The sequence below is a fragment of the Ranitomeya imitator genome, chromosome 6, assembly GCF_032444005.1.
Source record: "Ranitomeya imitator isolate aRanImi1 chromosome 6, aRanImi1.pri, whole genome shotgun sequence".
NCBI lineage: Eukaryota > Metazoa > Chordata > Amphibia > Anura > Dendrobatidae > Ranitomeya > Ranitomeya imitator.
This window is the reverse complement of record NC_091287.1, coordinates 419,288,143-419,304,686: the sequence shown is the minus strand read 5'-3', so window position 1 is coordinate 419,304,686 and position 16,544 is coordinate 419,288,143. Positions and strand designations below refer to the sequence as shown.

Sequence of the window (16,544 nt, the reverse complement as noted above, 5' to 3'; positions counted from 1 at the left end):
TAGTCTTACCCATGATGGGGGTTTTGAGTAATGAACCAGGCAGGGAGTTTATAAAAGCCTCAGGTATCTTTTGCATGTGTTTAGAGTTAATTAGTTGATTCAGAAGATTAGGGTAATAGGTCGTTTAGAGAACCTTTTCTTGATATGCTAATTTATTGAGACAGGTTTTTTGGGTTTTCAGGAGTTGTATGCCAAAATCATCAGTATTAAAACAATAAAAGACCTGACAAATTTCAGTTGGTGGATAATGAATCTATAATATATGAAAGTTTAATTGTAATCATTACATTATGGTAAATAATGAAATTTAACACTATATGCTAATTTTTTGAGAAGGACCTGTAAACGGTGTATAGGAAAAATATTAAAACACTGTATATGTGAACATTACACAAAAAATCTCAATAGCATTGTGAAAAAAAGTTGCCAAAAAGGTGTGCACAACACAAAATAAATAATAATATAAAAGACAACAACTCACTTTTTAAAGTGCCCAAAGTGCATAGCCCTGTATAGGGTCTATAACCATGTGACCATACACACAAGTGTGATAGCACAGCGAAATCGCTTTTATAAATATGTGGGGGTAAAAATGACAGCTCACTAGTTTAAAGTGCCCAGGTGCATAGATCTATATAATGTCTATAGACAAATAAACCATACACAAAAAGTGTGATAGCACAGCGATATCGCTATTATATCTACCTGGGGGGGAGGCTGGGTCCTGAATCTGCAAGCGCCCGACGCGCGTTTCGGATATATTTCCCTGACTAAGGTTTATGGTTTATTTGTCTATAGACCTTATATAGATCTAACCCTCCTAAGAAACATTATTTATATGTCCCACAGACCACGTGTTCCCTCTATATGGTGTTGACTTATACTTTGAGCTACATATACAGAAATAGCCTTTGTAATGTCAGTGAGAGACAATGTGCTCAGTACAGAATTAAGAATATGAATAATTCAATGAATAATTAATATTTAACAAATGCATTTAACTCTTTATGCTGTTATAACTTTTTGGGATCTTCTGTTTTAATTTAGTAGGTTACGTACAAATAATATTGTATGTTAAAGATGTTGTGGCCCACATTTATTGTGTAACATGCACCAAAATTTTAGTGTACTTCAATTCCGTCACTCCATAGTAATTAAACTTAGCATTGTAATTATAAATTTGCCAACATAACTTTTTATGCATGGTAAGTATGTTGGGTATGAGCAGGAATCTAGTGTGTCAAATGTCACACTGTAAGGTAGAGTTTTGTTCAACTTGAGACTTTTTATGCACCAAAAATGGTTGAAACATAAATGTATTTTTTACACTCATTTTTTTTTTTTAAAGACCACTATGATCCTTTTAGAATATACTTTTGTGTTTGTAACGCGCTCATAACTATGTCATACTTAATGCCAAAAGACTAATGATGCCCTGATTTCTCGTTATTTTTAAATTTTGGTGCAGGTAATAAAAAGCAGTGTATTAGTGGAACCAAACATTAATAAGTTTCACTTCGGTATTTGTGACAATAAAATGTCACACTTTATGACAAAAAATCGGCACTGAAAAAATTATAACGGTCCTCCACTGTGTCCAGTTTACAATAATAATAATAATAATAACAATAATGTTGCAAGATCCTAATAGAAGCACAAAACGAGAGTTTGTTGCATTTCAGCTTATGGCAATTTTTGAGTTATTTTTTCCAAGGCAAATTCAGTCCACTCATATATAGGTTTTTGTTTTGTTTTTAGAACAATCACATTTTTACCTCACTTTCACAATTTAATTGTATGCTCTGTGCCAATTAGGACTGGAGAGAAGAAGTCAATAAAGAATTGGATAGACCAAAACCCGATAGAAACAAAATTAAGAATATGTACAAGGAGATGCATGAAAATCTTGTGAATGCAAAAAATCCTAAATTTGGGACATTCAGAAGAAAACTTGCAGAGGTATGTATGTACTGTTTGAGTAAAGCCTGATTTTCTGTTTGTGTTGGTGCCATTACACACAGAGTTCCAATTTATTATAACCGTAAATAAATTATAGATATCACACGCTAAATATATACAGGGTGGTCCAAAAGTAGGTGGACAGAAATAATAACATTTATTTTGATTTATATATAAATTATATTTACTTACACAAGCATAACATTGACAATTACATTTTATTCTGAACAATAATACAAAAGCCCTTGAATTTTATCATCGCCGGTGCTCAAACTGTTTTCCATCACAATTTGCACAGCTTTGAAGTCTGCCTCTTACGCTTCGACAAACATTTTTGCACAAGTCTCTTTGGGTAGTAATTTCTTGAAATGCATCTCTTATGTAATTTTTCAAATCACTGACACTTTTTGGTTCTCGACTATAAACTTTGTCCTTGAGTACTCCCCAAAAGAAAAAATCCATTGGGTTAACGAGCCTGTCTGGATCATTTTCCTATAAACCATGAATTAGACGTGGACGATAAGCTTTCCACCCAATAGATTTCAGGATTTGCATGATGGAAGCTCGTGAAATTCCCAATTCTATAGATACTCTTCTGGTGGACTTTTTTGGACTCTGAGCAAATGTTTCAGCAACAAGTTGTTTATTATTTGCTGTACAGGCTGTTTTGGGTCGACCAGTTTTTGGAGCATTAAGGATTGAGCCAGTGGCGTCGAATTGTTCATGAATGCGGTAAATGGTTTGTCTCTTTGGGGCTTGAGTACCAAATGTTTCAACCCAATTTGCTCTAACTGTTTCAGCATTTTGAGATTTCCAATACTCTTTTAAAATCCATTTTCTTTGATCTGTATTTAAATTATTTGCCATTATGGGTTATCTGAATTATCTGAAATGAAAACAGATTTGGGGGAGATTTATCTGTGAAAATTGGATCTGTGAAACTGACTCAGTTGCCCTTAGCAACCAATCAGATTCCACCTTTCATTTTCCAAAGAGTCAGTGAAGAATGAAAAGTGGAATCTGATTGGTTGCTAAGGGCAACTGAGTCAGTTTCACAGTTTCACCATGTTTGATAAATCTCCCCAATCATAACCCTATTACACATACTGTCCACCTACTTTTGGTCCACCCTGTATTTTAAGCAATAAGCAGTCATTTAGAACTGCGGCATAGTAATGTATATGTTGTACATGTATGGGGGGCTTTGCATGGTTATTTATATAATTCACTATATTGGTGACCAAAAGTGAATAATGATCCCCAAAAACTTTTTTGGTACTAAAATAGATAAATAGCGCACAGCGAAAGGCGCGTCGGGGCATGTGACGCCAGGGGATTACATACGGCCTTACAGGTAATATACTTTATTAGAAAATCTAGTGTCATCTAGTTATCTATAAATATAGATACTAAGATATACCATATTATCACAGGCTCAACACATAGGGAGACATTCTATGCTGCATTAAGGATGGGATATTTCCCTTCAGTATAGGCACACATGTTTCTGTAGCCTTTTGATTGAAAATCCTTGGGCATTTAATGGATCATGCTATTGTGTTTTAAAACTTTTTGTTGTTTAGCTGTTATGTATAACTAGATTTCCCTATGGCATTATGATCCCTGTTTTGTAATTGAATCCAGCACCCTTTTCCCTACTGCTGTTACGTTAAAAAAATTTTGAATACTTAATTTTACTGTTGTAATTATAAAATATCTATTTTAGTACCAAAAAAGTTTTTTGGGATCATTATTCACTTTTGGTCACCAATATAGTGAATTATTGTTTATCTTATGGTACTTTCACCCTATGATATATATGGGTTTAATATATAGGGCATCCTATATGTGATTAATGGTTATTTATATGTCTACTATCTTGTAATTGTTTTTAAGTTTTGTATCGTATTCCACTACAATTATTAGTCCCATTTTGTAATGGTTGAACATAAAATGTTACCCTAATAGTATAACTCCCATTTCGAGTTTCCTCTTTACTTAAGTTTTAGGACCACATCCTTTATTAGCATGGGCCCTTACAGAAAGATCACCTTGGTCGATCACTCAGAGTGTAAACACTCTTTCAAGTTTGGGCTGCACAGACTTGTCACTTTCACCATGTTGTTTGGGGCCCCATTATCTTCAAGTCCCACAAGCTCTGGTACATGACTGGAAACTGTCTGGGATATGCAATTATTATCCCATTTTGCTCCTTTTTGGGTTTCCGGTCTCATCCTATAAACCTCACTGACCTTGACTCGTTTTATGGGCTAGTTTCAGAGAAAATTATTCTTGGGGCCCACTATGTAGCTACATAGAAGTAAACACAAGACTACCAATTGTTTGATAAAACACTCTAATATCAGGGTATAATACAAGGTAGTACATGTCTTGTAACAGGGGTTGTGGTGTCCCCCTCACAGAATATAATGTAGCCCCCTCATAGAATATAATGTAGCCCCCTCATAGAATATAAAGTAGCCCCTCTCATAGAATATAATGTAGCCTCCCTCATGGAATATAATGCAGCCCCCCTCCCCTCATAGGGTATAATGCAGCCCTCCACGAAATATAATGCAACCCCCTCATAAGGTATAATGCAGCCCCCCTCATATAGTATAATGCAACCCCTCCACAGAATATAATGAAGTCCCTAAGAGTATAATGCAGCCCCCCATAGAATATACTGTAGTCCCCTCACAGGGCATAATGCAGCCCCCATATAGTATAATGTAGCCCCCTCATATAGTATAATGCTGCCCCCCCTCATATAGTATAATGCTGCCCCCCATGGGGTATAATGCAGCCCCCACCCCCATCATTGTCCTCATCGCCACCTCCATCATTGCCTTCTCTCCCACCACCCCTATCTTTGCCCTTTCCACCACCTCCATCATTGCTTTCTCCAGCACCACCCCCATGATTGCCCAGTTCCACCACCATCATTGTCCTTTCCACAACCATCATTGCCTTCTCCCCCACCACCCCATCATTGCTTTCTCCCCCACCACTCCCATCATTGCCTTCTCCCCCACCACCCCATCATTGCCCATTCCACTACCTCCATTATTGCCTCTCCCCAACACCCCCATTTTTCTTTCTACCACCACCAACATTGCGTTCTTCCCCACCACCCCCTCACTCCTTTCTCCATCACCCACATCATTACTCTCTCCAATACACACACAGACACAGCACCGCACCACTCTCTCACACACTCTCGCACGCAAGCACACACATACAGACAGACACACAGCACCACTCACCTCTCTGTACATTCCATGCAGCCCCAGCACATCCCGGCAGCATCTTTGTCGCCGGCAGCTTTCTCTCTGAATCAGCTGCGCGCTGAATGATGTCATCCAGCTGCGCTGCTGTGTCAGACAGGAAGAGCCAGACAGTACTCATTGGCAGGCATCGCTCCCTCACCGGCGATTGCCCTTAGTGTTAGCCGCCCTGCAGGGGCCCACCTCCAGGGCCCCGATGCAGTGGCTTTAAATGCAGATGCGGTATATCCGCTGCTGCGGGCATTGTTAGCCTCAGCCTGGGGCTAACACCGCCCACTATTAAAGTGAAATGAATATTCACTCCTCTCCATGCCCTTGGGGGCATGGGGAAGCGTGAATATTCATTTCTCTTTAGCAGCAGGGACAGGCTCCTGTCTCCAGCTCCTCCTCCGCTGGCGTGAGTCCCAATATCAGGTGTGTGTCGCTATTTGTGACACGCCACTGGCTTGGGGGCCCCTGGAGCATCAGGGGCTCTAGGCAGCTGCCGGCCTTGTGTGCCAGCAGATGAAAGTGCCTGGTCCCACCAGAGAAGCCTCCGATTTCCTGGTGGGCCAGAGTGACCCTGGCTAGTTTTATTTTAGACTAACCTTGGATATCCTCCCTTTATGGATCGCTGGGTAGCTAACATTGATGTACTACTGAATCATGAGGCTAAAGAAAAAAAAATACTTTTGTTTTGATAATAACCAGACAATTTCAGGAATGAACCTGCTAACTATTTTTCCAGTAGTTTCTGTGCTGATTTTATTTACCATCTTATGACCCTCTGTGCTAACTTCTGCTGTTGCTGCATCGCTGTCTCCACAGTATATTAGACAAATGTACAACTTTTCATTAATGAGGTGGTCCACTTCAATGTATATTGTACACATTGATTTAAACCTTTCAAATCAATCTTTTTGCAAATACCTTATGTTCACATATTTGCCTCTGAGGGGCACTATCACTGCTTGCTCAGTCCCAATCATGTGACTCCCGGCTGCAGCCATCTGACATCCGGTGATGTCACATCAACTTCCGGATTCTGAGTTGACTTTGCATCATCGAGGCGTAACCGAGTCTCACGCACTCCCCTGATTGGCTGGTCTGTGTGCGATGTTTCACCGCACGTCACAGCCCAGTATCCCAGTAGATGCTTTCCCTCTCTCCTCTGCTTTCACTGGCAGAGCCCCTCTGTGACATGCTGTGAAACACCGCCCACAGCCCAGTAAGTCAGGGGAATGCGTGAGACTAAGTCACGCCTCGGTGATGCAAGGTCAACTTCCAGACTTCGGATGTTGACATGACATCACCGTATATTGGCTGCGGATGCTGGCGGGGACATGTGATCAGGATTGAGTGAGCAACAATGGCAAATATGTGAACATAAGGTATTTACAAAAATACTTCTTTTACAGGTTTAAATAAATGTGCACAATATACATTGTAGTGGACCATCTCTTTAAGCAGTACTTTTGGTTTATTAACATAATACTGGATCCCATGGCAGCGTTTTAACAAACATCAAAGTCTTTATTTTTGGGCTACCTGTTGTTCTTCATTATTTTTTATTATTATTATATTTGAGGTATTAAACTAAAATGGATTCCAATGCTACTTCAAAAAATCAGATTAAGGTGCAGTGCCGCATTGTGGGGCTACACAATGACTACGGCTGACCCAGAGACACAGTCCTTCACACTTGCCCTTAAATGCAGATATGTACCACTTCATTAATATACAATTAGCCACTATGCAACTCTCTATTTAAAAATATAAATTGCTAAACAAGCAATGTGACCCTGATTAACTATAATTATCTACTTTTCACCACAAAAATATAAATTATCCACTGTGCCCCCCCCCCAATTCATTACAAGTCCCTGTCCTATTTTTTATCCCACAATTCCTTACAATTACATGTGTTCTCTCGCCTCACCTGACAAATTCATTACAAATCCATGCCCTTTCCCTCCCACCTCTTCCCCGACCCATTACAATTAATGCCTTTTCTCTTACCCCATTTCATTACAATTAAATGTCCTCTCCCCCACCCTTCCCCCAATTCATTACATTAAGATGTCCTTTCTCCCACTTCCCATTCATCTTTTTCCCACTGTGTTTTAGGAAAAAGAAATGTAAGGGCTATGCACTGGTACTGAGCAAACCTGTGTGAAGAGCTCCAAGTATTCTGCTATAAAATCCTGACAGCTGTGAGGAGGGGGACAAGCTGTGGAGAATACGAGGCCTGGAAGCAGTCCTCAGTGTGTAGTGTGCTGAGAACAGGCCGTATTTTGCACTAGGTACCGGAAGTCTAGTGCCTAGGGCGGCAGGTTGCAGGAGGCGGCTCCAGGGTCAAAATAAAAATAAACAAAAGTTGAAATCACACACCCCTGCTACCTCTTTCCAAAATGTACTAAATAGAATGGCTGATGTTCATATAATAGAATATATGGCAACTTTAATGAATGTGAATGTGGACAGATTTGATGCTATCTGGGCTCCCTGGAATAACTTCTGTGCTTATAGCAATAGCTGTGACCTTTTTTGGTCCAACAAAAGAGAAATAACGAGGGCACTCACCAGTCTTCTTATAGTGCAAAAATCGCTTACTTTATTGACGTGACATCTAAAAATCCAAGGTCGGGTTACCGATGGAGCCGAAGCTCAGGTGAGCAGGAGGGAGTGGAGACGACGGCCGTTTCACGCTGTGCTTGCGCTTCTACGGGTCAGTGCAGGTGAGAGCAAGACAGCGGAAATATAGCACCGGCCAAGGTACCACCCCCCTCCGCTACCTCCCTCCCACAACACATAAAAACACTCTATAAAAAGCACAACTTAAAATAATACAGACATATCGAATATATCTTAACTCGGAACATATTAAATGACGAAACATGCAGTTTTGTGCACAAATACAAACATGTTAAATAACCCTCTTAACGTATTAATCATATAAAAGAAACAGTGTGACTGCTCAAAGCTTTTACTGAACCTAATCTCATGGTTCTAATATCTCACAGAAATATGGATAAATCTACCCTATCGTTGAATCCCAGGGGGCCCATTGCCTCACAACGCATAATCCACCTAGCCTCAACTCTAAGGAGTAAGTTATTCAAATCGCCCCCTCCAGCTGGTAAAGACACCCTTTCCAGTCCTGCAAAAGTGAGGCAATCTACTTTACTCTCATGTTTTTCCCTTACATGCGAGATCAGGCGCGGTACTCCTTTGCCTGTAGCAATCGATCTGCAATGTTCCCTGAACCGCATGAATAGAGGTCGAACAGTTTTCCCAATGTAGTAATACCTGCAAGGACAAAAAATCACGTAAACTACGTGATCTGTCCTGCATGTAATAAAATTTTTTACTACATGTGTGATGCCCCCCATTCTAATGACCCGGTCTGTTACGCGTTGATTGCAGAATGAACAATGACCACACTTAAAGTTACCATGCGGTGCGGTTTTGGCTAGCCAATTTTGGTTTGGTTTAAACAACCGATTTCTCACTAATTTGTCCCTTAGTCTTACACTTCTCCTGTTTGCTATAAGGGGACCTCTGGCTGCTACAGCTGCCAACTCTTTATCTTGACTTAAAATGTGCCAGTTCCGTTTTATGGCTAGCCTAATCTGGCGGTCCATATTGTTATACGCAAAACAAAAAGTAAACCTCTTTTCTTTTTTACATATTCGTGCCGATGGAACAACCTTATTCTCCATATTTCTTTCCCTCATGATTTCCTCCTGTGCTGAACATAATAGATTTTCTGGGTATCCTCTTTCCCTAAATCTTTGCGCCATTTCTTCTGTTTGTCGCATAAACCCTTTGTCTGTGTTATTAACCCGGCTAACTCGTAAAAATTGGCTGCGCGGCAATGCTAATTTTGTATGAAAAGGATGGAAACTATCAAATCGCATCATGGTATTACCTGCCACTGGTTTGCGGTATAAGGACGTGCAGATTTTACCTCCCTCTATTTCTAACAAAACATCCAGAAATTCTAAACGGTTTCCTCCATAATTTGATGTAAATGACATGTTCATATTATTACTTTCATTTAGAAAAGACACAAAATTTCTGAACATATCCTCTGTACCATCCCAGATCAATATCACATCGTCGATATATCTCTGATAAAACTTAATGTACTGCAAAAAATTGTTCTTATTAGTATATACATATTTTTCTTCGAAGAGCCCTAAGAATAAATTTGCAAAAGTACAAGCCACCGGAGTCCCCATCGCAGTCCCCACTTCCTGTACATACCACTCATCTAAAAACATAAACGCATTGTGGGTCAAGATGAAATCTAACGCCTCACAAACGAAATTAACAAAATTCCGACTCCTATTCAAGGTGCACAAAAGCTTTGAGCAGTCACACTGTTTCTTTTATATGATTAATACGTTAAGAGGGTTATTTAACATGTTTGTATTTGTGCACAAAACTGCATGTTTCGTCATTTAATATGTTCCGAGTTAAGATATATTCGATATGTCTGTATTATTTTAAGTTGTGCTTTTTATAGAGTGTTTTTATGTGTTGTGGGAGGGAGGTAGCGGAGGGGGGTGGTACCTTGGCCGGTGCTATATTTCCGCTGTCTTGCTCTCACCTGCACTGACCCGTAGAAGCGCAAGCACAGCGCGAAACGGCCGTCGTCTCCACTCCCTCCTGCTCACCTGAGCTTCGGCTCCATCGGTAACCCGACCTTGGATTTTTAGATGTCACGTCAATAAAGTAAGCGATTTTTGCACTATAAGAAGACTGGTGAGTGCCCTCGTTATTTCTCTTTTGTTGGACTGTATAGTTGGACTTGTTTCATATACGAGGAGCACCCGAGGTGTGCAATGTGGCAGCAAAGGTTAACCCATTTAAGCACTGAAGTGTGAATTTACCACTTGGCTTGTGACCGTTCTTTTTGAAGGCAGTGCCGCCCCATTTACCCTTCTTATAGAGGCTGTGACCTTTTTTGACTACTGTACTTTACCCCTTAATTTGTGGATGTCCTGTCTTCTGTTTGTCGATTTGTTCAATAAGATATTTTAATTTAATAAGTGGACGGAGTTTGGTTTAAAATGACAGATGTAACTAATATATCAAGTTTTTTATTTGAAACTTTTATGGTTTTAGTCTGCAGTATGTTTTGATGTCACTAGAAGGGAATGTTTTCCGTCTGTTAAACTTTTATGTACCCTATCCTCATTGATTCTTTTCTTTGTCTATTTTGCTTGCTAAAATGCTGATTTTTTTTTTTTTATTGTAAAACACGTATACTGCTTAATAAAAATTATAGTTATAAAAAAAGTCACCCTACCTCCTCCAGACTTGGAGCCGAAGATGCAGCGGGTAGGGGACTTGCGCTGTATGGAGGAGATGAGAAGGGGAGACTGTGCTGTATGGAGAACATGGTGGGGGAGTCATGGGAGGACTCCATATTGAGAATGTGGGGAGAAGATTGGGGGGATTGCGCTGTATGAAGAACATGGGGAGTCAAGGCAGGACTCCTTATTGAGAACTTGGGGGGGATGAGAGGGACATTGTGCTGTTTGGAGAACATGGGGTGGTCAAGGATGTACTCCATATTGAGAACATAGAGGGTGGGATTGTGCTGCATAGAGAACAAGGGGAGGGTCAGGTGAGGACTCCATATTGAGGGGCTCGAGAGGGCGGATTGTGCTGTATGGAGAACATGGGATGGTCAGGGGAGGATACCATATTGACAACATGGGGGGTTGAGAGGTACAGATATCCCACCAACATCGCCAATCCGTGACGGAGCTTACACAATCACAGCTCTTGGTACCCGCATTATCCTCAGGTCAGACAGGGAGTTGCACCTAGGATAAGTAGGCTCCGGAGACTCTGCCCTGTTACGTACTGGTTATCGGAGCTGCAGTGAGGGCGGTATATCACCAATCCCAGGTCGGGACTATATAATATATGTATATATATATATGTGTGTGTGTATATATATATATATATATATATATATATATATATATATATATATATATATATATATATATATATATATATATATATATATATATATATATATATATTATAAAGAAAAGATGGAGATGGATCTGGATAGGTTGGAAACTTGGGCTGAAAGGTGGCAGATGAGGTTTAACAATGATAAATGTAAGGTTATACACATGGGAAGAAGGAATCAATATCACCATTACACACTGAACGGGAAACCACTGGGTAAATCTGACAGGGAGAAGGACTTGGGGATCCTAGTTAATGATAAACTTACCTGGAGCAGCCAGTGCCAGGCAGCAGCTGCCAAGGCAAACAGGATCATGGGGTGCATTAAAAGAGGTCTGGATACACATGATGAGAGCATTATACTGCCTCTGTACAAATCCCTAGTTAGACCGCACATGGAGTACTGTGTCCAGTTTTGGGCACCGGTGCTCAGGAAGGATATAATGGAACTAGAGAGAGTACAAAGGAGGGCAACAAAATTAATAAAGGGGATGGGAGAACTACAATACCTAGATAGATTAGCGAAATTAGGATTATTTAGTCTAGAAAAAAGACGACTGAGGGGTGATCTAATAACCATGTATAAGTATATAAGGGGACAATACAAATATCTCGCTGAGGATTTGTTTATACCAAGGAAGGTGACGGGCACAAGGGGGCATTCTTTGCGTCTGGAGGAGAGAAGGTTTTTCCACCAACATAGAAGAGGATTCTTTACTGTTAGGGCAGTGAGAATCTGGAATTGCTTGCCTGAGGAGGTGGTGATGGCGAACTCAGTCGAGGGGTTCAAGAGAGGCCTGGATGTCTTCCTGGAGCAGAACAATATTGTATCATACAATTATTAGGTTCTGTAAAAGGACGTAAATCTGGGGATTTATTATCATGGAATATAGGCTGAACTGGATGGACAAATGTCTTTTTTCGGCCTTACTAACTATGTTACTATGTTACTATGGAGGCAGCACACCATTTGTAGTGGAAAAGAGCTTATTTAATCAGCCCAAAAAGCGACGTTTCGGTCCCAACAGAAACCTTTCTCGGGTTTGGTGTATATATATATATATATATATATATATATATATATATATATATATACTAGATTGTGGCCCGATTCTAATGCATCGGGTATTCTAGAATATGCATGTCCCCGTAGTATATGGACAATGATGATTCCAGAATTCGCTACAGACTGTGCCCGTCGCTGATTGGTCGAGGCAACCTTTATGACATCATCGTCACCATGGCAACCATTATGGCATCTACGTCGATACTGTGCCCGTCGCTGAATCAGAAACGTGGGATTTCTATGTCCTTTATGACATCATCGTCGCTGTGCCCGTTGCTGATTGGTCGAGGCCTGGCGGCCTCGACCAATCAGAGTCGCGGGATGTCTACGTCCTTTATGACATCATGGTCGCTGTGCCGGTCACTGATTGATCGAGGCCAATTGGTGTAACGCACTGATTGGTCTAACGCATCGGGTATTCTAGAATATGTGACTGTGCCCGTCGCTGATTGGTCGAGGCAACCTTCATGACATCATCGTTGCCATGGCAACCATTATGACATCATCGTCGCTGTGCCCATTGCTGATTGGTCGAGGCAACCTTTATGACATCTTCGTCGCCATGGCAACCATTATGACATCATCGTCGCTGTGCCCGTCGCTGATTGGTCGAGGCAACCTTTATGACATCATTGTCGCCATGGCAACCATTATGACATCATCGTCGCTGTGCCCGTTGCTGATTGGTCGAGGCAACCTTTATGACATCTTCGTCGCCATGGCAACCATTATGACATCATCGTCGCTGTGCCCGTCGCTGATTGGTCGAGGCAACCTTTATGACATCATTGTCGCCATGGCAACCATTATGACATCATCGTCGCTGTGCCCGTTGCTGATTGGTCGAGGCCTGGCGGCCTCGACCAATCAGACGCGGGATGTCTACGTCCTTTATGACATCATCGTCGCTGTGCCCGTTGCTGATTGGCTGGCGGCCTCGACCAATCAGAGACGCGGTATTTCTACGTCGATACTGTGCCCGTCGACGTGGCCTCGACTAATCAGAGACGTGGGATTTCCAGGGCAGACAGACAGACGGAAAAACCCTTAGGCAATTATATATATAGACTAGATTGTGGCCCGATTCTAACGCATCGGGTATTCTAGAATATGCATGTCCCCGTAGTATATGGACAATGATGATTCCAGAATTCGCGGCACACTGTGCCCGTCGCTGATTGGTCGAGGCAACCTTTATGACATTATCGTCGCCATGGCAACCATTATGACATCTATGGCGATACTGTGCCCGTCGCTGAATCAGAAACGTGAGATGTCTACGTCCTTTATGACATCATCGTCGCTGTGCCGGTTGCTGATTGGTCGAGGCCTGGCGGCCTCGACCAATCAGACGCGGGATTTCTACGTCCTTTATGACATCATCGTCGCTGTGCCCGTTGCTGATTGGTCGAGGCCGCCAGAGAGCCGGGATTTCCAGGACAGACAGACAGACAGACGGAAAAACCCTTAGACAATTATATATATAGACTAGACTGTGGCCCGATTCTAACGCATCGGGTATTCTAGAATATGCATGTCCCCGTAGTATATGGACAATGATGATTCCAGAATTCGCGGCAGACTGTGCCCGTCGCTGATTGGTCGAGGCAACCTTTAGGACATTATCGTCGCCATGGCAACCATTATGACATCTACGTCGATACTGTGCCCGTTGCTGATTGGTCGAGGCCTGGCGGCCTCGACCAATCAGACGCGGGATATCTACGTCCTTTATGACATCATCGTCGCTGTGCCCGTCTCTGATTGGTCAAGGCCGCCAGGCCTCGACCAATCAGAGAGGTGGGATTTCCAGGACAGACAGACAGACGGAAAAACCCTTAGACAATTATATATATATATATATATATATATATATATATATATATATATATATATATATATATATATATATATATATATATATATATATATAAACACACACACCCCTCCGGTCCATCACTGCCAGGATCCTCCAGTAACAGCAGAACGATGCGCTGCCATCAGTTCCTCGCTTATATCGGGTCAGAAACCAATCCCAGGTAGCGTATAAGTACTAGCCAGACTCACGGACGTGGGAAATCTGAATTTGAGGTAAAAGAGCAGGCCAAAATGTATTGATATTTTGATTGCCGAAAGGCGCACTAGATAATACAAATATATACAGAGTAATATACAGATATTACAGCCAGAAGTACATATGAAGGTATGGTACAGGTATGGAATTAATTACGCATGGTAACTTGTACATATGAAGGTATGGTACAGGTATTTCAAGTTAACCGTAGCATGTGGATCCAGGGAAGCACTTGAATCCACAGGTACTTTATTAGTTTCTGGTCCATCTCCACGCGTGACGTGACACGGCTTCCGTGGCAGAACAATAACCCTGCATAAATGTGTGTATCTAGTTTTTAACCCTCAGCTCGACTGCTCCCAAATTTGCCACCTTCCCTCTGGACTGAACTGTAAATCTCCTCCTCTGACCTTCTAGCTGAAATAATTCTCATTATCTAGGATGGGTCATAAGTTTCTATTGGTAGGTCCCAAAGGGATGACTGACAGCTTAATGGGTTTGTTTGGGTTTGACCGATATGGCGAATCCAAACTTGGGTCGGCTAAGTTGTTCTGGAGAGCCAGTCTTGATAGCTCAGTATATGGGACAGGTAGAGAACGATGAGACACAGGTGTGTGGTGGGCTCCCAGGATTCTGGTGGTATATTGGACTTAACCCTGAGGTACACCGCACGGTACTCTCATAATTCATCTCTGTGTCAGGCAGGCTGTAGATAAGCCCCCGATGTATCCTTAAAGATGAGAAAAAGAGGTTAGATTATACTCACCCAGGGGCGGTCACGGTCCGGTTCTGGTCCGATGGGCGTCGCAGTCCAGGGCCTCCCATCTTCTTACGATTACGTCCTCTTCTTATATTCACGCTGCGGCTCCGGTGCAGGCGTACTTTGTCTGCCCTGTTGAGGGGAGCAAAGTACTGCAGTGCGCAGGCGCCAGGCCTCTCTGACTTTTCCCAGTGCCAACCGGCGCCTCAACAGGGCAGACAAAGTACGCCTGCGCCGGAGCCGCAGCGTGAATACAAGAGGAGGACGTCATCGTAAGAAGATGGGAGGCCCCGGACCGGACTGCGACGCCCATCGGACCAGAACCGGACCGGGACCACCCCTGTGTGATTATAATCTAATTTCTTTTTCTCATCTTTCAGGACACATTGGGGGTTTATCTACAGCATTACAGAATGCTGTAGATAAGCCCCTGATGCTGGTGGGCTTAGCTCACCTTCGATTTTGGGGGTGACAGGTTCCCTTTAACGCGTGGCTTCTAATTCTCTTGCCATATGGCACGTTCCTGTTCTTTTGAGAATTTTTGTATTTATCTCATAGGAGCAGACCACAGTTCTGTGAGAAGCGGGAGAATTTTGGATAATATGTTGGGCCTGAAATTAATAAATCAAAATGGTGTTTCCCTTGTCCCTCAACTACATATTGAGAACAGGGGAGGATTGTGCTGTATGGAGAACATGGGGGGGTGGGTGAAGTTAGGGAAGACTCCATATTGTCAACATGGGCTGGAGAGGGGGGTTGCACTGTACAGAGAACATGGGGGGGGCGGGCAGAGAAGACCTCCATATTGAGAATATGGAAGGTGGGAGAGGGGCGATTGTGCTGTATGGAGAACATGGGGGGTCAGGGGAGGACTTTATATTGAGAGCATTGGGAGAGAATCTCTGTATGGAGAACATGGGTGGGGACTCTGTATGGAAAACAAGAGGGGGGCTCAATATGGAAAGGACAGTGTGGTGGGAATATTGTATAGGAGATAATAGTGTGGAGACCATACACAGTACAGACCAAAAGTTTGGACACACATCATTTAAAGATTTTTCTGTATTTTCAGGACTATGAAAATTGTACATTCACACTGAAGGCATCAAAACTATAAATTAGCACTAGAACTACCGGAGGGGTCATTTTGACCCTTTTGCTATTTCTTTTTCCTATAATTTCTAAAATTTTAACAAATGCGTTCTGAGTTTTTGTGACTTTTATTTATTCATGGTAGTGTATATTTTAGGACACAAAAATGAATTGAAACTTTTTCAGGGGCCCGGATTTTACAATTCATACCTATAAGTACTGAAGGGGTCAATTTGACCCCATACATAAAAGTAGTAGTAGGCAAGTCTCCTAATAACAAACACATATGAGACTACTCTGATGAAGAATGGTGACATCACTCTTACAGTT

The 16,544-nt window shown here is 42.0% G+C and overlaps 1 protein-coding gene across 1 annotated transcript in view; it reads left to right on the top strand.

Annotated features, from left to right (window-relative positions):
• PRKDC (protein kinase, DNA-activated, catalytic subunit) overlaps positions 1 to 16,544 on the top strand; it is a 448,603-nt gene that overhangs the window by 384,007 nt on the left and 48,052 nt on the right. The window contains exon 76 of the mRNA XM_069731310.1: positions 1,816 to 1,959. Coding sequence (XP_069587411.1) covers positions 1,816 to 1,959 — 144 coding nt within the window. The remainder of the gene's footprint in view (positions 1 to 1,815; positions 1,960 to 16,544) is intronic.